This window comes from Hypomesus transpacificus, chromosome 18 (genome assembly GCF_021917145.1).
Source record: "Hypomesus transpacificus isolate Combined female chromosome 18, fHypTra1, whole genome shotgun sequence".
Lineage (NCBI taxonomy): Eukaryota > Metazoa > Chordata > Actinopteri > Osmeriformes > Osmeridae > Hypomesus > Hypomesus transpacificus.
Genome location: NC_061077.1, coordinates 4,628,184 through 4,650,888, shown reverse-complemented (window position 1 = coordinate 4,650,888; position 22,705 = coordinate 4,628,184). Strand labels below are relative to the sequence as shown.

Sequence of the window (22,705 nt, the reverse complement as noted above, 5' to 3'; positions counted from 1 at the left end):
ACATATCCACAAATACTGAGAAACAGTATTGACTTCATAGTAACTTCACTAACTGACATTTCATTACAGTATGTACTACTACATACAGTATATACTACTAAATATAACTGTAACTATGAGATAGTAGATAACTATAACCGTACAGGAATCCTAAAGTTCAAGCCTTGCTATGTCTGGCTATCCTGACTAAGTGCACTCAGACAGACAAAGATTCAAGAATAGAACTATGATCTTCATTAACGTCCTGCAGAATGACCTCAGAAAACATGCCTGCAATTAATAACTACATATTGGTCATAAATATAATGAGATTTAAGATATCTTTATTTGAGGTCACACTTACAGCACACCTTAAAGGAATAAGATTTTTTTGATCTCAATAAACTAACTTTCTGTCTCTATACAAAATACAATATTGGCAATATTATTTACATTATTTCTGTGTTAATTACATAAAGTATAAGCCTACTTTACAAAGAAATCTGATAGATAACCCCTTGTCTGCTGTTGTGGGTGTAGGAGAGTGTACAGTACAGAACACCATTGATATAACCATGAAGTAACAGAAATACTTAAAAGTTAACATGAATAGTAAACAGTTAACTTCATGGATCAACTTGGTTGATCACAATCTCATGACCAAACTGGTGGTTATCCTTTAACAACAACTGCATTGATATATAACCATCTCAAGATCATATTTCCAGTACTTGTTCATAACAAATGTAATTCATGACATGTTCCCAGTGAGGGAGAACCCAGACAGATGGTGTTTAGGGCAGCGGGACCTCCAGGGCAGCAGGCCTTCTGCAGTATTATTTATTAACATTAGTGAAGGACTGAGGAGAGCACAGTATCAATACATTCATTTAAATCAATTAAGCCAAGAGCACTAACTGTAAAACAGTAAAGGAAATACACTTTAGTCAACATCTGAAATGATAAATGTTGGCAGGACCAACTTTTTCTTCAATTGCACACAAATTATTTGACATTCTTCTCTCACTCCTTTTAGCATCAAACATTTCATTTTCATCTTAGCAATAAAACAGTGTACATGTATTGTAACCCCCCAAAAACTGAAGAACTAAACAAATAAGGAGTCCATTAGTTTTAGGTTTAGTCATGACAACTTTGAATACTATTGCAATGCTACATGTACACTTGTGTGTGTGTGTGTGTGTGTCACCCTCAGGTCCTGGCAAGCACCACAGCAGCCAAAGCTGCTACCACAGCCACTGCAGGCACCCAGATGATCCATCCCTTCTGAAAGAGAAAATGACACAAACACACTGAAATCAGTATCAGTTGATATCTTCTTAATAACAGTCCTGATCAAAAGCTGTGACTGCAGAGGCCATGGGACCTCATGGAATGCTCAGTAAACAATGCACAGTAAACAATGCACAGTAAACAATGCACAGTAAACAATGCACAGTAAACAATGCACAGTAAACAATGCACAGTGAATAATGCACAGTAAATAATGCACAGTACACAATGCGGATTAGACAGCAGAGAACGAAAATAACTAATAATCCAAGCTCAATAAGAGAGAAATCAGTTAGATATCAGTGATCCAGACAGACAGGATGTCAGATGTAGCTCTGTATGATCAGAAAGGTTAGATCAGTCGTGGGGGTAGTACACAGGTGCAGCAGTAGTTCTCAGTCGTGGGAGAGGTTTGCTTTAGACATGCAGTGTGCTGGAGTATGGGATATGTAGGCCAGCTAGAGTTAGGTGTACCTTTCTACCACAATGCGCCGAAGCACCAATACAGCAAAGCCAGGATAAGGCCGATGAGTATGGCTTGGACAGGCAGCAATAGGGAAGTCTACAGGAGGGAAGGGACACCACAATAATTAACTACCATGGCACATTCTACAGGTGGGCACTGTAATACCTGACCACAGTTAAGGAAGGCCAGTTACCCTGTAAGGGTACAGCAGGCTTAAACCAATTTGTAAATACCTCAACTACAGCCCCCCAGGGTAGGGGCTGCATTGTACAAGTTCCACCAGTGAATGTGAGGGGGGTGGGGGGTCGAGTGGGATGGGTGAGGAGTGCTAAGACTGCAATGTCCTTTGTCCACGTTTGTGTGTCATTGTTGGTGAGGTTTTTACCCTAATGTTAGGGACATTGTCATATCTGTCACACAAGCAGAGTTCATGCTGACAATTCATGGAAGAAGCGCCTAAGGATGTTTTAAAGTCTATCACTGGCTTGAGCTACATATCTAAAACATATCCCCTTCACTCTCAGACTCTCAGAACAGAGAAATATCAGCATTTTCTATTATTTGACACATTGTTAAACATACAAACTATCATGTCCACAGTGTATGAACACATGGCACACTGTTCAAGCAATACCCCTCCCTCTCCCTAGGGGCAGAAGAGAACTTACACTCGATCCTTTATCCTGCAGCCCCTTCATATCTGCTTTACACTCATCAAGCTCCTCTGTGATCGACTGCTTTTCCTGTTCAGTCCTCTTGTACTTTTCCTTCAGATCTGAGAGCTCGCTCTGGGTCTCCTCATACTGCCCAAAAACACAGCACACTGATGAAACAGGGCACGCATAACACATGCAAACATTACTATGAAACCCTCAGTTGAATCTACTTTGATCCCCTTAATCTTAATATCTAGTTAATGTAACATTGACAGTGTTGTAGGTAATCCTAGATTATTCTCATTAATGCCAATGGTGTAATCCAACCACTCTCTGAACCGATATGACACTGCATGTCTTTCGTACAGGTAGGAGACTAATGCTACACTAACTCTATACACTGCGGAGGGCTGAAGCTGGGAGTAACAAGCCGACCTCTCTCTGCAGGTCTCTGGAGCGGCTGGTGGCATGGTCCAGCTGGGTCTGCAGCTTGCTGTTGTCCTGCTGGTGCTGCTGCTGCAGGGCCCCCAGCCTCTGCTCCAGCTCCTGCTGGGACCTCTCCAGAGCCTTCAGGCTGCTGCTCAGCTCTGCACTCTGGGCACGGGAACTGGTACACACACACACAAACACACACACATGCAGAGAGAGAGAGAGAGAGACAGACACGCACACAGAGGTCAGACAGAGACATCAGGGCTAAGGTGTTTTAAGGGCCATGTTGGTGGCATAGTCATTATGATGCTATGGAATGCCTATGTGCATGTAAATGAATGTGTGAGACAGGATGTGAGTGAATGATTTAGAGTCGCGGTGCGTGCATAATACTGACAGAGACAAAGATTGACAGACTTGAACTCCAGAATGTGATGAGGCTCCACTGACCTGACCAGGTCCTTCTCGAGCTGCTGCTGCTTCTTCAAAATGGCCTCCCTCTCGGAGCGCAGACCAGCACACTCACTCTGGAGGCTGCCCTTCTCCTTCTGGTGCCCCCGGAGCAGCTCCTCCTTCTCAGCCCTGAGGGAGGCACACTCACTCTGCAGACTGCCTCGCTCCTTCTGGGACTTATTCAGCAGCTCCTGTTTCTCCGAACGCAGGGCCGAGCACTCCCTCTGAAGGCTCATACACTCCCTTTGCATGGACTCCTGCTCACCCGCTGTAAACCGAAACGCATGGCTGAACCTGTGTCGTTTATCCATCTAATTCGACCATTGACTTCTGTGGATTCAGTGTGTATACAGTATGTGACCTGTGTAGTGCGGTACCTTGAGACTCCGCAGCTTTCTGCCATTGTTTGCTCTGTAGCTGTAGGTCACCCTGCAGGCTGTCAATCTCGCGCTCGTACTTGCTGGCTGACTGACGCCATTTCTCCACCTCTTTGGTGGCTGTTGCTAGGTTACCCTGGATGGCAGAGACCTCTCGCTCCCGATCGGCGGTGGCTGCCTCCAGGGCCCGACGCAGTGACTTCACCTCCTCCCGAGCAGCCTGCAGTTCACCCTGGGAGCTCTGGGTGGTGCTGTCTCGCTGTTCTCTCACGGCCGCCAGCTCCTCGTTGACCTGCCGCAGCTGGCCTGCTCAGACAGGGGAGGGTGCAATGTTATTGTGTTATAATGACGGTGCTCTCACTCTCTCCGTGTCTATTACAGTCTATATATATACGCTATTCCAAAAGGTAATAGCAGGAAAACACCTACATGCACACACAGGCTAAATTTAAAAACCCGTGCCAACAGGACCACAGACCATCCCACATGCATTCCTGAACACAATCCTCTCACACCCCTGAACAAACTGAAGAGGACAGGCAACTTTGCACATACCTTGCAGAAGTTTAGTTTGTTTTGTTGATTCATCAGCTTGCTGCTTGTTTGCACTTTTCTCCTCCTCAAGGAGACCTACAATGTAATATCCAGGAAAGTTAGACGGAGTAGACTCCAGAATCTCACTGCGATGTGTGTGTGTGTCTTTATCTGTGTGTGTGTCTTTATGTGTGTGTGAATGTTTTTTACAGTTTTGAATTAATGCACCAAGTGAGAGTTTGAAAAGCATAGACAAAAGGCTGATGCTTCCTGTGCTCTACCTTGCAGTTCCGTGCATTTGAGTTTCCCTGAGTTGGCAAGCTCCTGGGCCTCTTGAAGCTCCTTATTCAAGCGCTGGATGGTTTTCTCTGAGTCACTGGGGTCCATGTTGGACCGGTTCTTCTCCTCTGAGAGGGAGGGAAGGAGAAACAGTGACTCAGAGCTGAATTATTCTTTTAATTACAAACTAGTTCAGCATGTTCCAATGACACTTTTCTTTTGAGTCTATCCTGTCTCTGAGTCTGATTCTGATTCTGCAGCCTAACTTGTCCCCCTCTGCTTGAACTGCGCCTTAGTTACCATATAGTAAATTAGCCAAGGGACGACAAATTGCATAATTTCCCAAGACATCTAAAATGGGCCTATTACATAAACTAATTACTATGTTCCTAAGATAGCGACAAATTGGGATAAATCTTGCATCCAAATGTGGGTCCTCACCTAGTCTAATATAATTGTTACTGTTCTTTAAGCTTCTTAATCCTCATGCTTAACCCTGCTCACTAACAATAGGGTAACAGTACCATAGAGTAACAGAAGGATACTGACTGAACATTTTGAACCTCTCAAGAACCACAGCAAAAAATAAAACATGACCTCATTTCAGACTAATTCTTCGGGAGACAAGAACTAAAACAGGTCAAGCAAGTGCACCATAAATGGATACATCAGAAGAGTATGACTTCACTACAGCATGCTGTAATTGCACTGGCAGCTGAAATGTGAATGTAACAGATAAGACAATCATGAATACTGCACACATAGACACATAAACCACACACAAAACAATACAATTTGCAATCAGTATTGCAAAAAGAGCTAATCATAGTAGCTATGCTACTGAATGGAGCAGAGCGGAGGTTGCTGGAGGCTGGCGACGCCCCCTGGCTCACATGACGACCCTGCTGTATGTCAGGACGGAGAGGAATGTTCTGGCCACTGGGCTCAACGTGTGTCTGTGAGAGTGTGTGTGAGAAGGGGAAGAGAGAGGGAGGGAGGGAGGGAGGGAGGGAGGGAGGGAGGGAGGGAGAGAGAGAGAGAGAGAGAGAGAGAGAGAGAGAGAGAGAGAGAGAGAGAGAGAGAGAGAGAGAGAGAAAGAGGGCATGCATATGCATGAGTGAGCATGAGAATGTGTGTGGGTACAAAGTGTGTGTGTATGTGCACTGAGCATGAGTGTGCTTCTGTTTATGCAAAGCTGAGTGAGGTTGTAAGAGAATGTGCGTGAGTGAGCGATAAACAAAAAAATAGAAATTGAGGAAGGGAAAAGAAAGACGTAGAAGTATAAAAATGTTGTCGACTATTTGCAGGATGTGTGAACGCTTTAGTGACATGCCATGGTCAGCTATTACCATCTAGAAGGCCTAAAGGAAATAAATAAATAATTCAATTTTTTACCCTGCCTCTAAAAATATCCCACAGACTTCCTGGTTCGTTGAGTTCTAAATTGCCTCACAGCTAACACCAAAAAAAGTCATAAGAATCCTTGTTTGGTTTTTCATGCTTGTGCCTGAGGGTGAAGTCATCAAGCCCCATCCTCCTCACATCCTAAAGCCTTTTACCCATGAATGTGACAGCCATGCCATGCTCATGGAGAAAACCCACCCAACTGAATTTGAGGAATTTCACAGAGACAAAACAAAGTTCCTTTGTCTTCACTGCTGAATGAGACACTTTACTTATAATAACCATTTCAGGATTTGGTGTGTATGTACTAGAGTTTTGTTATGAGAAAGGTCATATTTATTGTGACAAACCTGGGGTCAAATTAGTTATCATTTGCCATGGTGAATTGCCTATCATTCAGCATGTTCTGTTTCGTCCTACATCAATAGAAGCATTACAATCCATTCATCATGCCAAATGGATTCTCTCGTCGATATGCTTCACTAATGTATAGCATCTATTTCAATGGCCTCTTTGTCCTGTTCTCTCCTTCTCTTCAGTCTAAATACCAGTTCCAAAATAACCCATTAGTTGTCTGAGTCATTCCATGTGTGATAAAGGGCTCCTTCTGATTATCATTCGAGTCTGGTTAACACCAAATATATGTACCTCAAACCAAAATTCCTTTTATAGCAATGTACTGCATAAAGCCAATATATTAATCCACTGCCAATGTTGTACCACGAAGTTTGCTGCCTCTAATAACTCATATCTTGTAGCCTTTCATGTGCTCTGTTTCAGCTATGGTCAGCAATGACTTGCAATACTGAAGACAAGATGGGTTGCCTGGAAAGATAACTGGCTAGCGACTGAATAACACCAAAACACACTCACTTAATATAAAATGAGAGAGTTATACCTTTGACAAGTGTGACATTATTCAATGGTTCGTTGTGCTTTTTGTCATCCATTTTCTTTTCTGAAATAAAAGAGCAAGAGCTCAACTAAAAGACCACCAGCGAAATGAACATTTGAGATTTAGTAAAAATATATATATTGTGAAACGTTCACAAATAAATCATAACACTAAAAGATAATTGATAAAAATCCACAAACATTTTACATTATTGAAACACAAATGTTAATAAGCTAAATTAAAATCACAAAAGATTTATTCTGGGAATTCCAGTATAGCACCAGGACTTGGAGGTCATTTCCATTTTGCATGCAATCCAAATCAGAGCACAGAATGTCCAGAATCACAACGTCTGGATACAGTACAAAGCTACAGAAAAACCATAAATGACAAATGTTATATTACCTTGGCTTTTTCTGATCGGTGCTACTATCCTTGCTGAGGCTACAGCAGTCCCTGACATGAAGAACTCTTTACTAACTATCTGATTTTTCAGATGCGAAATGGAATAGTCCATCAGTAAAGGGGGGGAGCAAGTGCAAAAATTAGGAAAAGGCCACAGATCATTTTTAAGGAAGGCACTTAAAGACAGGACCCTTAATTGAATTAAATTGTTGAATACCTCAAATAAGCTCAATACTTTATCCTGGAGTGAAGCCAGACAATAAGCCTTTGTGTGGTCACATGCAGCCCCCCTCCACTAGGTGGAGGTTTCCAGCCTCTCCACTCTAGGTCATGCATCCGTGTAGGGCATCTTGGAAGCTGCAGCTGCACACTGAAACAGAGAGAGGTTTTGTTAAGGGAAATGAGCAGCTCCCTGGCCAGTTGGTACTGATGTAAAAACAGGACAGAGTGTAGAACAATAGGGCTTGATGCCTTGCAAATGTGTGTATAGTGCATGTGATTATGTGATTGTGTGTTGGGGAAGGGCATGTTCTATGTCTGTATGTCCTGTGTCCTTGCTATGCCAAGTGGAGCAGGGTGGCCCCTTTAATTTAACTCCATGTTGACTTCTGTGCATCCAAATAGATATGGATAGACTTCAACAAGTAGAGTGGATGTGTATGGTTGGAGTTCACCAGAAAAATACATAGTAATGACCTTTAAAGGACATATATGAATGTACATTGGGTTAATCTCCAGTATTGCACCATAATCATAAGGATGATGCTACTGAAGTGTGACCTAGAAAGAATTGGCATGAGGCTTTGCCAAAAACAATGTAGGTGCCAAATCATAAGGTTCTTTAAAATATATTATGTGAGATATGGGTCAGACAACATAAACATAAAACAATTAAATTCTCTGAGCTGCCATACTGACTGTGTGTGTGTGTGTGTGTGTGTGTTAGTGTGAGTAGGTGGGTATGAGTGTGCGCCAGTCTATGTGTTTATGGGGCCTTTCCTCATGACATACAATGCAATCATGCCACAGGCAAATCATCATGCTGAGGCTGGCCAGCAAACTAAATAGATATATTTGACCTTTTATTTAGGTATTTTATTGGATTTAATTTAGGAGCTCATGTATACTCACTTAGGCCTCAATGTGATACTTTCTAATTAGTTATAATAGTTATAATTCTAATATCTAATGCATTTAATGCATATCTCTTACTTACTTACTTACTACAACTTATATTAATATGCTGGGATTGTTACAGTACAGTAGTTCTCAATGGGAGGGCTGGACAAATCTGCTACTTAATTCAGAAACTTTTTAGTTCTCATCTTTGTTTTCAGCTTTGTGTTTTTCATTTAAATTCATTTTCAGTTTGTAACCACCCATAATGTAATGCAACAGTAACACTGACATGAAACCAAATGTAACTTACACAAGCCTTGAGCTATCCAAACATCGTGGGCGTTGCCGGTAGTGGGTGTTCCTAGTAGAGTGACATCATTTAGCGGTTTTAGGAGTAAGTTTGCCAACACAGCCGACTATGATTCTGACTTTTAGCGTTTATGCACTGAATAAAGGGGGTGCGACGAGTAGGCTACTTCCTCAACTCTAGCTAGGGTAGCCTACTGAGTACCCACGTGAAGCAGAGCTACGCAGATAACTCATTTATTGTTTTTAGTAGACTACCTTCTCTTCTTACAATGACTTCTATGTCAGCTTGGATATGGAGTGAGAGCTTTTGGCTTCCACCAAATGTTACTTGGGCGGACCTCGAGCATCCACCGCCCGGAGAAGAGTTTCCCAGACCGGGCCACATCCTCACTGCTTTACCGCTGGCCATCGGTGTACTTGCGGTCAGGGTGATCTTTGAGAGGTATGTAGCCAAGTAAAACTTGTCATCATCGGCAACAAATGGTTGTTTTCAGATCGAGTGTCGCCGGATAAAGAAATTACTGTTCGCGGGAATTTGAATTTTCGTGAATGCAGTTGCAGAAGGACATTTCAAATGCTTTTTATAGTTTTATAAGTTAAACCTGTCAACCAGGTTGTCATATATTTGTTCCGTGAGACTGAGGTGAAGACGAACAGCAGACACTTTACATTCCAGTTTAAATACTTCATGGGATATGCAAATTGTTTCAGGGCTTCAACTAGCAGGCATTGAACACATTTTATATTGAGATGCAATATCAGCAACAGGTAACTAGAGGAAGCAGAAAACGTTCTACAACCTAGACCTGTGTTTTATTAAATGTCTCCCTGTCACTAAGTAACCAGGCCTTGAGGGATATTCATCAGTCGCACCTTAACGCATGACATGCAATGAAGTGCCACTCTTATCTCGTATAGGAACAAAGATCACCTTAAACTGTTGTAGGTGACAAAACATGTTATTAATACTAGTGGTATTACATTTTTGAGTGAAATTGAAATAATGTCCCTATTTGGTTGTAAAACAGCTCACCCTTTCAATATTGCGGGAGACTTTCTTCAATCCTAAGTGGTATCGATGGCATTTCGTGTTTTCACACACAAGCACAGCAACAGTTGGGTACTGTAGTACTTGGAAAATGAATGCTGACTGTGTGCTCTGGTGTTGTTTATCCAAACAGGCCATTCACTTTGCATGTCTAGGACCAGGCCTCTCCTTAAATGCAAGCAATTTGTTTGAAATCCACAACCAGTAACTTGGAATGTGGGATTAAGAATTGGTGAAGATTTTAGAAATTGGACTATGGTCAAGCAAAACAAGGTGATATTGTGTCAGAAATTCATTTTCTTGGTTAAAGGGTATATGACTTACTAGTGTCTCCCCTCCCATCCTCTCACATGATAGCCCATCACCCTCTGTTTAGACTAAGTGCTACATTCCTCAGTATTCTGTCTCTCCCTATCTCTCTTTCTCTCTTGTTTCTCTCTCTATCACACACACACACAGGCCTAATTATTGTGGGTAAACTATAACATGTTGTATGTAGTACATGTTAGAGTGGTAGGCCCTCAGTTAATTTCTTTCCATATTTACCTCATTTTTCTTTCTCCACATGTGTGTAGGCTTGTGGCCAAGCCTTGTGCCCACATACTTCAGATTCAGGCAGGAGCTAGTCGGCGAGCTCAGCCCAATGCTCTCTTGGAGAGGGTGTTTACATCCACAACGGTACGCACAACAACCCACTTTGCAGCTTACCAAATGCACATACTGATTCTGTATGTGGATATTAAACACAAACACACATGCAACCATCTCTGTGTCAGACTACCAGCCTGTAAATGACGCTGAAATAGTGAGGATCAGGCCTTCAGTCAGGCCTGGTCTCTCATGGTCACAGTTCTCATCCTTAGTCACCAGATTCACGACGTGTGGAGGGTCTCTCAAAGCAGTTGGACTGGGACACAAGGAAAATCCAGAGATGGTTTCGCCTCCGGCGGAACCAGGACAAACCACCTACCCTCACAAAGTTTTGTGAGAGCATGTAGGTTACTGATTACCAACGACTTTACTGATTACAAAGAATATGTCAGGAGACTTACTCATTTTAAAAGCAAACTTTTTATTATAAAGTGCATAGCTTGAGGTGTTGTATTTACTCACAGTTCATTTCATAATCAAAACTTAGGTGGAGGCTTACATTCTATCTGGGCATTTTCATCTATGCAATACGCTATCTATGGGTGGTGAGTTGAAAATTGACTTAATCTGTTCTTCACGGGTTAAAGATTATTTTTATACATTACAGAATAGATTTTGAATGAATCGTTATGTATAAAAAAAATCATGACAGATATACAAGATCATAGAAATGCGTAGTTTAACTTGCATGTCTGCTCTGTAGAGGATATTATATTGATAAGAATCTCAGAAAGATTAGCAGATAGCATTTCATTCACTGTCTCTCAACTCATTTGCCATTATAAACTATATGGCTTGCTCCAGTCTCCTTGGATGTGGGACACACGACAATGCTGGTACAACTACCCCTTTCAGGTGAAACATTTACTCACTCAATACCTACAGGAAATACAATTCTCAAGATGTACATACCAAGAGATTGAAGCTGAGTTGTTCTGTGTAACCAGCTGCTGTCGGTTCAGTAGAACTACATATTTTTGTTTTGTCGTCTCTCGTAGACCCTGAGTCCAGGCCAGTACAACTACTACATGGCTGAGCTGGCGTTCTACTGGTCTCTAATGCTCTCTCAGTTCACTGACATCAAAAGGAAGGTGGGTCTGGTGACTGTCTGTCTGTTAAGAAGAGCAGGGGGATATGGAGCAGATTACAGCCATTGTGCTCCCTTCTACAAAAAGACTAATCCTATGGCACTCTAGTGTTGTGTGCACAGCCATTGGTTTGCTCTCGATGCTTGTTGGCCTTTGTTGTAGTTGGAATGCAATTCATATAAGTAATTGAGTTGATGTTCTGGAAAGTCATCATGAATCTGGCCAGGGTGGGTCTGAGCTTGTCTGTCAAGTTCAGAGTTGTGTTTAGTTTTTGGCAGTGACACTGAATGTTATTTTTCATTACGCTGTGTGAATACCATTATTGTTGTAACCAACCATGTAATCACAGATAAACAGGTTATGCATGGCCCCAGAGAGTATCTGTGCAAATACTGGGGAAGCAGAACAGAAAGAACCCTTTTTGTTCACTTTGAATCTCCCAGAGAACATGTCACTCCTCCCTAGAGAGAACAGTGTGTAAATGCACATTTAAGAGATTATCAGATAGTAAATCTGCCTGTACCTAACTATGGAGATTTCATTTGAATACATGCAGCAACCTGTACGTGTTACTTGAAGACAGATTTGACAACAATCTCAGTACTCTGTAGATTGTCAGTCACATAATTATTCAAGAAGAGGCTTATCCCTGCGGTATTCTGAGGTGTTTTAACTCAAGAGACAGAGTATAGGCTCTATATATATAAGAAGACTGACGTGCAGAATTCCAAGCCTTAGATCTCATGGAGCATATAAATATTGGTAATCGATGTGTGTGTGTGTGTGTGTGTGTACTATGTGTTTACTTTCCTCGTCTGACAGGATTTCCTGATTATGTTGATCCACCACCTGGCCACCATAACACTCATCACCTTCTCCTATGCTAACAACATGCTGCGAGCAGGCACTCTAGTCATGTGCGTGCACGATGCATCAGACATCTTGCTGGAGGTAATTCTTAGGGCCAACATGTGGAAAGCGCAAGCGTTTACAACAAGGGATGTTGAAAAGTACGGCTTTGAGGATGAGAATGCTACTTCCCTTTTGTCTTTAATGAATGGTTGCACAGGTGTACTGCATACTAACACCTGTCTAACAGGAATCCATACTTGATACTAAGAATGGTGGTGACATCACCAGAAAACTATACCCCATTACTATTCAGTAGGCTTATCTATTCCTTTGTCCCTTAAGGCTGCCAAGCTGGCAAACTATGCCAAGTACCAGAGGCTCTGTGATGGCCTGTTTGTGTTGTTCAGTATCATCTTCTTCATCACACGACTTGTCATCTATCCCTTTTGGTAAGTTAAGATACATATGGATACTAAAACAAGTTTCCTGACAAATCCTAATACTAAGCAGTTTTGAAAAAAAGAAATAATGTATGTATCTGTGTGTCTGTGTATAGGGTCATACATAGTGTTTTGGTGGAGAGCTGGGAGATCATTGGACCCTACCAGTCCTGGTGGTTATTGAACGGGCTGCTACTGGTCCTGCAGGTTCTACACGTCTTCTGGTTCTACCTGATTGCTCGCATTGCCATAAAGGCTTTATTCAAGGGAAAGGTTAGTCTGACTGTGTGTGTTTTGTCTTTCAATTTTCTCCTTGTTTGTCTTCAGTTAAGAAAGTGTGCTACTGGTTTATTTCTTTGGTTAAGGTGTCAAAGGATGACCGCAGTGACATTGAGAGCAGTTCGGAAGAGGAGACCGACACCAGTAGCAGGAACAAGACTCGCCTGAGCACTGAGCCTTCCAATGGACACGTGCCCACTGGCGCAGGGACACATGAGCACTGAACACTGGGAAAGGTAACTGTGAACCACCTCTGAAATGGATCCCTCTGTCAGCGTGCTACTGTCATAGAGATAGGGACGTCCTATGACTCACTGAAAACACATTTCAACTCTTCTATCACTTCCAGGACAGAGTGATTAGAAGGACCTCCTGTGGGACGTCGGGAGGCTGAAAGGAACCGACACTGGATCGTACTGCTGCCTTGACAACCGCTATTTTCCAGTGTGTTTCTTTGGATCAAGTTTACAGCTGCCTATGCACGAATAGGAAATGGAGAAGGATAAATATTTTGTAGCGGTTTTACAGGTCAATACTGCTTCCCCCTCTGCAAGGAGTATTTCGATATTTTTTATTTGATGAGTAAGAGCTTTATGAGTAGGGATAATATGTTGTGGGAGATTTACTGTACGTGCCTTACTGAATATGCTGCCTCCTCACCTGAGGACAAAAACCAAATACAATGTATACTTTTCTCATTAAAATTATTTAATCAAATCCAAAAGCGTATTATCATCAAGTTGACCACAATGCTTGGCTTGAACTTATGTTGTTGCTTTTAATATCAATTGACTACTGATTATTTCCCATGTCTGTTCACATGTCTTGCTCAATCTTGCTTCTTGACTCTTCAGTATCTGATATGAGAACATTTGTCCATCAGCTCAAAAACATCTTCACTCATGTCGTTATACTGCACACTGAAAGAAAGGAGCGCAAGAGCAAACTGTCATAAAAAGGTCACAGTTCTTAAGACTAAAGTAATGTGCCTCTGCATGGTTGTGTGTCTTGGTGCCCCTTCTTCACCATGAGGCTTACTCACTTCAGCTCCTCCATGCTGGGCCTGTCCTGCATGAGTGTAACCAGAGCTGGAACTGAGTCATCAGTCAGATTGTTGTTCTTCAGGATCAAGGTCTTCAGGGAGCCACTGGCTTTAACTGCAGCACACAGGTCCTCCACACAAGCGTCGGTCAGCCCCATCATCTCAACACTGAAGACACATACACACAGGTTTGTTGTCACTGTTCTTGTAAAGGTCGAATGAAGAAGTAGGGCTACTCACTCTAGATACTCCAGCTGGCAGTGTTGGCTTGCCAGGGCGTCCCACAAGTGTTTGGCTCCTTGGTCCCCGACTTTGTTGAGGCCTACAGACAGTGATCTTAACCTGGGGCTCCCACTTCTCAGCAGAACACCCAGCTCCTGAAATACCGGGGGGGGTCATCTCACAGCGCACTAAGCTGCAAAGGAGGTTCTGTCGTCATTGGTCGAACTGTTCAACCTAAACTTTAGTAACAAGGTGAGTGTGTCGTGCTGTACCTCAGTGTCTCCAGTGGGTGACCGGGGTTCCAAAGAGCTTTGCACAGGAGCAGCACCCCCTCCTGGCCCAGATCATTCCCAGACAGATCCAGCTCTCTCAGACAGCACTTCCCTGACTGAAAGGCCTTGGCTAATGCCGCACAGCAGGCACCAGTCAACTCATTGTCAAAACATCTGTTAAGATGAACCGAACCAAAGTAATATAAATGACTACAGTCATTTCTAAGGGTAGGCAATGTGACTTCCACATAGTCCAAAACTATTAAAGGGGATTTTGTTTGAATAACATATCAAAGTACTCTGCAAAGGGTTTAGAGTGCCCATTAGCTAACCCACTAAATGAATGAAAATGATTCTTACTTAAGGACCTGCAGTTTGCATTGTGGGTGTTGAAGGGACTTAGACAGGTGCTCCACCCCACTGTCACCAATGATGTTTGCTGTCAAATCCAGGATTCTCAACTCTGAATGGCCTGAGCACAGGACTGCTGATAATGCCTCCATAGAAGCACCAGTCAACTTACAGCGCAATAACCTTGTAAAAACACAAAGGTCAAGTAATAACAATATACAACACAACTGCTTTGTAAGTTGATTACGTGGTAGATTGTATCTCAAACTTCAACACTGGATCAAATAAAAAAGTGCATTGACCCCTCTTGACTGAGAGGTTTGTACAAGTATAATAAAACTCAGTTACCTCATCATGTTGCCCCATAGTACTGAATGTCATTTCTTCTGGTTAGGTATTTGTATTATCTGAACATTACGCTGCCGCTACACAATGTTTTTTGCAGAATTGTTAAAGGTTCAGTGCTGATGTTGTAGTGTCATACATACTGAAGGTCCTGCAGGGGGCAGTGTGGGCTGAGCAGAGCTCTGCTTAGCAGTCTGAGGCCGTGGTCCTGGAGGTCATTATTACTAAGTGTTAAGACACGCAGCTGAGAGGTTCCAGCGGCCAGCACAGACACCAGATCCTCACCACACGCCTCGGTCAGCCCGCACGCTCCAACACTACACAAACAGAGATGGACTGTGTTATTGAGATTGTATACCCGCATGAATGAAAACATTTTATTGTTTCTCCTTAACTCACTTTAGTGTGTGTAACAGTCCCTGAGTCCTGTGCAGAGAACTTTGAAGCCTGTATCTCCCATGCTGGTATGGGACAGATTCAGATACACTGTCTTTCCACTGCTTATGGCTGAGGCCAGATGAGAGAGAGCTCCAGCACTGAGGGAGCTCTGGAGTAAACTGTTGATAGAACAGCCCGGGCTTGTTTACTTTAGAGGTAGGGTTGGTATTGTGGTTGCTGATGTACACGGCATTTGGCATGGAGACTGTTTGTATGTGGTTAGACCTGAACAAACTGGCTTTGTTGCAGCATGCTAACATACAACATTCACACACAATTCAGGTATAAGACATATACAAGTTAAAGCTTTGTTTTATCAAATATCAAGGTTTGTTCATGACTTACGTAATTTGGTGAGCGAGGCGCATCGCTGGGACCAGGATCTCTAGTGTCTCCCCTGTGAGATCCTTGGTGTTCATCAGATTCAGATTCTCTATCTTCCCAAGGCAAGTCACCGTGTAGTTCAGGGCCACACAGTCCTGTACACCCAGGCCTCCATAACTGATGCCAATGCGAGCAGGGGGGACAACAACCTCCTTAACCAATCCTTCATCCTGACTCTGATGGAGCAGACGGAAGCAGTCAAAGTGCTTCTCTTTGTAATAGCCCCCCAGTACCTTCAGAGACATGCTTTTAACCCAGCGCCTGAAATTGATGATCCGATCTGAGCTGAACTCCCCTAGTCTGGATTCTAGAAGCTTCCTTTGTGTAGGGTTAGAGAGCCCTGACAGGTAGAGATGTAGAAAGTCCACATGGCCCTCATGCTTCTTTAACATCTCCTCCACATTCTCTGATTTGGACTTGTCCAAGTAGAAGGATGCAGCCAGGAAGAACTCTAGACACAACTGGCTGTGGAAGGAGAAAACACAGTCGTCTGAATCCAGATCACCGTCTACACACAAGAAAGCATTCACTGATGCCTGAGATGAGAGGAAAGGCTGAAGACCAAAAGAGGTCAGTTGTTCTTTGGTGCAGGTGGCATGTTGGGTCAGGGAGCAATGACATGCCATTCTACCTAGCGCAGACACCAGATCTCTGTTATGTGCCTCATCTGCAGAGAGTGCCTGAATCAGGTGGACTGTAATATTAACAAACATCTGGGTTAATGTTTCTGGAAGCCTCTCTCCTGCATCCATAAGGAAATTAAAAACAGAGCATACTGTCCAGCAAAATTTAGGGGAGGCACAGAAATCATAAAACCCGAAGGTCATAACATATTCTGGAACATTCGGCTGGCAACCCCTGGATCGCTGAAGAAGCTGTGGACATAGGCCCTCCTCTGTGGCTTCTGAAAGCCCAACAGCTCCACACGATGGCCATTCAGTGAATTCAACATTCCAGTTGGCCTGCTGGTCAACAGAACAGCTGCTCCTTTCAGGAGGGTACCATGAAGCAGACTGGCTACTAGACAGGAGGCTGAAGCTAGCTGGTGAGGGTCAGAGCAGAGGGCTGGGGATGTGCGGGGCTCCAAGCTGTGCTGGCACCCTTCAAACCCATCAAACATAAACAGCAGAGCCTCAGGCGCCTGCATTGCCAGACCCATGGACTCAGGGGAGAGGTGACTGTAACGCTGTAGCAGCAACGTCTCAAGGGACAAAGTTCCTCTGATGGTTTCCAGCTCCCTGACTTTGAAATGGAAGACATAGGAGAAGTGCTGGAGGTGTTGACCACTGGCCCAGTCCACCACCAGTTTGTCCAAGGTGGTGGTTTTACCTGCTCCTGCTAGACCAACCAACATGACAGGTTTGCCCTCATTTCTGTTTTTAGACAGTGTGGCAAAGATCACTTGTTCCAGAGAGTGTGAAGCATTTTGCCCCTCTTCCTCAGGGTCAACTGACATGAGAGGTATGTAGAAGTTGTTATGGATGACTTCACTTGTCAACTGCCCCCCAAGAAGCGTTGATATGCCCTTCGACATTTTGCTTTGATCCAGCGATACTTTTTTGTGCATTGTGCCTGTGAAAAGAAAACTAAGAATTAGAGACTGGTACCAAAAATAGTAGGCTACTAGAACATGTGGATATATATTAGAAGCATACTACGCAGCAGTCCAGATGTGAATTTTGCAACACTCCTTGCACTTAACGAATTGTCTTGTGCAGTAATAAAACACAGCAATTAAATCCAATGATGATTTGATTACATGACTCAAGTGTAACTTAAGCTATTTACCGAAAGTTGCGTAGAATTCCTTGCAGTGACTGGCGCTTGGAGAAGTGTAGAAATGTGGGTGTTTTACAGGAAATAAAAGGGCGGGCGTTGTTGCGAAAGTCAAATCACCAAGCGTACTAGGACAGTACAATAACTGTCGAATACGTCATTAAGTATTCATTAGTCTTTGTGGACATGCGAGTGTCGTATTACAGTAGGCTACGTCATGAGTGAAAGAACAGGGCTCGCAGTTGTGGTAGTTACTCTCTTTGAACAGCAGGGCGCCGCAATGATCCATAAATGGAATGCATAAACCCACAGTTGAATATCACAGTTTTGGTTACGAAGTTGTTTATGGATCTCCATAGTTGTTCCTGCTCTGAAATGGTGAGTATGTATGGTGGTGATAAGGAAGTCAGGACTTAACTCCTTCATCTTCCTTATTCATTTTGCATCACACTATTCTTCATACCATTACACCCATTTTAAGAGAACTTACTAAAAAACGTTTTACAAAAATCCACACCAGTCCTACCCTTGAAATACGAGAGGTCGTCCTGAGCAGATCAACTGGACTCATCGCTCTCACCTGCTTTTCATTTGTTTAGAGCGAGATAAGCTCATGTTTGGAGGTGTTTTATGTCCCTCTAATAACTCGTGCAGGAATCCCACTCAGCTAGTTTCCCAGAAAGTTCCATGAAGAGCAATTGAAACAGCAGCGTTTAACTATTTAGCCTCAACCAATCATAGACCAGAGGGAGACCAGGGAGAAACCAATGGAATTAGGTGTGGCTCAGACATACAGGTTCTTTGTCAGACATGAGCATCAGATATACAGTGCAGTGTGTAAATTATTATTGTACTCTGATACATAGCTTATCTGATTGTCATTAGAAAAGATAAATACACACAATTATGTTGTTCTTTCACTCTGTCTGCTTTGTCATTGTGTCTGGAGTCAGACATGGAGTTATCATAATCTAGAAGTCAGACATGGAGTTATCATGATCTAGGTGTCAGACATGGAGTTATCATGGTCTAGGTTTCTGGTCTGCTGCGGTCTTACTTCTACTGTGAGACTGGGTATGTACTGAATTGACATGATGCAATTATCAGTAAATTGCTCTAATGCTCTTGAGAATGTGTGGGAAACAAGAATACAAGTACATAAATTACAGTTCATAGCTTGGTTATTTTTATTAGAATGTTGAGAACATTGCACTACAGACACTGTTAATACTAACAATAGTGAAGACAGACAGTTGTGAAGAGATTTCATCATTATGTTTAAGGTTTTTTACAGTAATAGATTTACTTAAATTAAGGTTTACGAATACATAAATAAAGCTTAATGAATAGTGTCCACAATGAGCTGAAAAAACATGTAGATTTCATTGTTGTTTTTCACAGTTATTAGTATTTAGTATTTATTTTAACTTTACTTGTGGTATATTTTGGCATCATAAGGCTTCATTTGTTTTTCTAATTTAGGTGAATGATCTGTTTTGTGTCTCTGTCTTGATGAGGACATGGTGCTTGCTGCTCTGCTGGTAGGAGGTCACCACCTTGGGGCCTAGGGGCAAGAACAAGACCATGTCAGGAGGACAGAAATACACCCCCCATTCCCCAGGAGAACAGACAGATGTGTTGCTGTTTAACCAAAAAGTACCTATGATCTGAAATGGCTAAGAATCTAATTATTTATTTGGGGGGAGTATTGTTATACTTACTGTGGTTGGGTACTGATTGGATGCTGAGGACAGACTGTTGGCCAATTCTGTAGTAAATGAAGAAGAAACAGTTGGATAAAGTCATTCACAGCTCCCTTCCCTGACAGAGCAGTGTTCTGCTGTGTACGTCAGCCATGCCCAACTGCTATTTAGATGTATCCACATTGGTAGAAAAACTGCTCAAAGCTCTGTTGGTAAACTCAGCTGAGTGGTGTGTTTAACCAACTGTGGATGATGGCTATAAGTGTATTTTGTCCATCATGAATGCGATTCCTCTCCATGTCTCTAGCTAACTGTCTGAAATCTCACCTGTCCTCCTCTCCCTCCAGCAGTTTCCTGTAGGTAGAGATCTCAATGTCCAGGGCCAGTTTGACATTCATCAGGTCCTGGTACTCTCTCAACTGCCGGGCCATGTCCTGCTTGGTCCTCTGCAGAGCCAGCTCCAGATCTCTGATGCGGCCCCTGGCATCCTTCACTGCCATCTCACCACGATCTTCTGCTTCAGCAATCTGGTCCTCCAGGTTGGTGCACTACATGGGTGGGAGGGAGGACACATGAGTACTGTTGATGTTACAGAGAACCGGGACATGGCAGGCCTTGAAGCTCGATCAACAAAATGATTCCCTCTGGTTTGAGTGATGATCTTGCATGATGAACATTCCATGGTCAGATGAAATTATCGCCTTCACACCCACCAGCCTTGGAATGTCTCAGTCTCTTGTTATGTTTAGTAGGTGCAATGTAATTACTGCCAGTGGGTTGTGAAATGTGTTCTATAGTCCAGACTTCCTGACTGTATGATTGATTCCATTCATAGTTTAGTGTGATGGGTCACTGTACTTAAGAATGTGTTTTGATGTGAAGAAACATAATTCTTTGTGTTTTGTGTTGTCTTCTCAATTCAGCTTATTTTAAATAATTGCAGGATAGTAGAAGCTTCCCCAACACTGTTAATATCCATAATGGTTTTCTATGGCAATATCCTGTCGAATTGTTCTAGTTTGTCACTCACCTGTCCCTTCACTGAAGCAATGTCATTGTGCAGCCGGGCAATCTGGCGGTTCAAGTCTGCAATCTCTGCCTTGGTGGCACGCAATTCGTTCCCATATTGGTCAGCTTGGGCAGAAATCTGGTCAAACTGTTTTTACCAGAGAAGAAGAAAAGAGTTACATCACAATGAACGGTTTCACTTTCCACAACAGCTTCAGGTCATTCTGATAAACTGAACCGAGATGCATTTAGGTATATTGGTTTGTTTGACATCACATGCTGTACCTTAACCCACACATGATGTCAATGCTAAGATAGCCCTGATATGCATCATATTAGCCCCTGTATACATCTTCAGCTCTCTTTGGAGCCCTGAGCATCTCTCACCTTGGTCTTGTACCAGGCCTCAGCCTCCTCTCTGCTGCGTGCTGCAATGTCCTCATACTGAGCTCTAACTTCACTGATAATCTGGTCCATGTTCAGGGCCCGGGAGTTGTCCATCTGGACCACGACTGAGGTGTCCTGCATGCTGGCCTGCAGCTCCCGCAGCTCCTGGAGAGCAAGACAAAGAACAGCAACACAATGAATGGCTAATGAAAGTGTTCACCGGAATTTAAATGAAATGTTTCCCATTTGGAACTCTTTGTAGTATTACTCATTGTTGTTCAATATATATTTTAGTCTAATATGGTGTTTACCTCATCATAGAGACTCTTGAGGAAGTTCATTTCATCCGCCAGACCAGCCACCTTCTCCTCAAGATCCACACGGGTCATATACCCACTGTCCACATCCTATGTACCAGACAACACAATAAGATTTCTCTGCCTGCTGCATGCACCCACACAAGTTTCTAACGGACATAAAAATCTTTAGGTCACCTCCCACGAGAAACTTGAAAAGAATGTGTGCAAGGATGTTGGCTACAAATATTCAAACATAGCAGTTTGTAATCTTTGTTTTGCTTTCATAAATTCATTCATAAATCTACTCAGGTTAGGGGTGAGATCCCTGTAACCAGGATCTACACAGACCCAGGTGTTACCTGAGGGGAATGTAGCTGCTCACCTTTTTCAGCAGGACAAATTCATTCTCAGATGCATTCCTCTTGTGGATCTCTTGCTCAAACCTGGAGGCAGGGGAACATGTTAGGATGACATGAACAATGGAAGATCCAGGTTTGTTGGACTGGTTACATTTGAATCCGAAAGTGAACAAATGAAACCAGTTTTGTTTTCTGTATATGATATTTCCTTATACGATAGTGCTGGGCTCTTACTTGGACTTGTAGTCTTCCACAGCCTTGTGCATCGTGTTGTTCTCCACAATCAGTCTGTCCTTGTCATTCTCTATCTGCTGCAGTTGCCTACGCAGGTTAGCAATGTAGCTGTTGAACAAGGGCTCGATCTTAGAGGGGTCTGTCGTCTGGCCGTTCAGCAGATTCCATTTGGTCTCCAGCATCTTATTTTGTTGCTCCAGCAATCTCACCTTTGTGTCAGTGAGAGGGCGAGAGAGAAAGAAAGAAAGACAGGGTTAGACTACAAGGGGATGTTAATACCACTATGCCACTATTACGGATATGGTATTAAATAAAATCAACGGTTGTGGGTTTTAATTGTAGCTTTTTGGGTTGTATTGTTGTAAGTTATGTTGCCAGTATGTGATTTTATAGTCTCAAAAGTATCAGGAGCAAAAAATTAGACAAGGGTCTTACCTTATCAATGTAGGAAACAAATCGGTTGTTAAGGCTCTTGATCTGGTCCTTCTCCTGGATGCGGACAGCCTGGATGGTGGGGTCGATGGACACGTTGAGAGGTGCCAGCAGACTCTTGTTAACAGACACTGGTGTAATGGCAGCCCCCATGTAAGGGCCAGTGCTGGCCTGGGGTCTGCTGTAGGAGCCCATGGACATGCTGCTGAAAGACCCTGCCTGATACAGCCCAGAGCTGCTTTGCCTGCTGTTCCTCTGACTCATGATGCTATGGTGTGGATGTCCTTCTGCTGTGCTGGCCTGGCTGGAGGAAGAGGCTGGTTTGTGTTGAGTGTCTCTTATCAGTCTTCCTTTATAGGCGGTAAAGGGTGGAGTGAGATAGCAAAGGTATGTCACTTCCCAATGCATAATAACCAGTTGGACATGTCCCCCCACCCTACCCTCCCCTTCATCAACCCCACCCACCCCTCCTTCTGGTCATGACAACTCGACCT

The 22,705-nt window shown here is 43.1% G+C and overlaps 4 protein-coding genes across 8 annotated transcripts; 1 reads left to right on the top strand and 3 right to left on the bottom strand.

Annotated features, from left to right (window-relative positions):
- Positions 1-306: 306 nt before the first annotated feature.
- On the bottom strand, positions 307-7,272 carry slmapb (sarcolemma associated protein b). Of its 5 annotated transcripts, none has more exons than XM_047039212.1 (10): positions 7,174-7,272; positions 6,772-6,831; positions 4,472-4,597; positions 4,212-4,286; positions 3,657-3,962; positions 3,277-3,547; positions 2,830-3,001; positions 2,407-2,541; positions 1,747-1,834; positions 307-1,266 (listed from the first exon to the last, which is right to left on the bottom strand). In XM_047039212.1, the coding sequence occupies exons 1-9, from the start codon at positions 7,229-7,231 to the stop codon at positions 1,751-1,753; spliced, it is 1,287 nt and encodes a 428-aa protein (XP_046895168.1). In that variant the 5' UTR covers positions 7,232-7,272; the 3' UTR covers positions 307-1,266; positions 1,747-1,750. The 5 variants fall into 5 exon arrangements, with proteins under 5 accessions (XP_046895168.1, XP_046895170.1, XP_046895171.1 ...); XM_047039213.1 differs by having other exon boundaries at positions 1,181-1,263; XM_047039214.1 differs by lacking the exon at positions 1,747-1,834.
- A 1,380-nt stretch (positions 7,273-8,652) lies between these two features.
- Positions 8,653-13,676, top strand: LOC124480143 (ceramide synthase 5-like). Its single transcript, XM_047039217.1, has 11 exons — positions 8,653-9,043; positions 10,225-10,327; positions 10,513-10,643; positions 10,788-10,845; positions 11,105-11,155; positions 11,299-11,391; positions 12,211-12,339; positions 12,583-12,689; positions 12,797-12,953; positions 13,046-13,195; positions 13,309-13,676. Exons 1-10 carry the CDS (start codon positions 8,871-8,873, stop codon positions 13,181-13,183), a joined length of 1,140 nt encoding a protein of 379 aa, XP_046895173.1. The 5' UTR covers positions 8,653-8,870; the 3' UTR covers positions 13,184-13,195; positions 13,309-13,676.
- On the bottom strand, positions 13,655-18,452 carry LOC124480144 (NACHT, LRR and PYD domains-containing protein 3-like). Its single transcript, XM_047039219.1, is given in 11 exon segments — positions 13,655-13,879; positions 14,002-14,169; positions 14,242-14,393; positions 14,395-14,416; positions 14,496-14,669; positions 14,856-15,029; positions 15,335-15,508; positions 15,587-15,748; positions 15,975-16,842; positions 16,845-17,585; positions 17,802-18,452. Coding segments are annotated over 10 exon segments (2,700 nt in total). The 5' UTR covers positions 17,581-17,585; positions 17,802-18,452; the 3' UTR covers positions 13,655-13,809.
- Positions 18,453-18,952: 500 nt separating this feature from the next.
- LOC124480141 (keratin, type II cytoskeletal 8-like) lies at positions 18,953-22,558 on the bottom strand. Its single transcript, XM_047039211.1, has 9 exons — positions 22,215-22,558; positions 21,780-21,988; positions 21,569-21,629; positions 21,199-21,294; positions 20,888-21,052; positions 20,523-20,648; positions 19,820-20,040; positions 19,511-19,557; positions 18,953-19,353 (listed from the first exon to the last, which is right to left on the bottom strand). Exons 1-9 carry the CDS (start codon positions 22,473-22,475, stop codon positions 19,268-19,270), a joined length of 1,272 nt encoding a protein of 423 aa, XP_046895167.1. The 5' UTR covers positions 22,476-22,558; the 3' UTR covers positions 18,953-19,267.
- Positions 22,559-22,705: the final 147 nt, after the last annotated feature.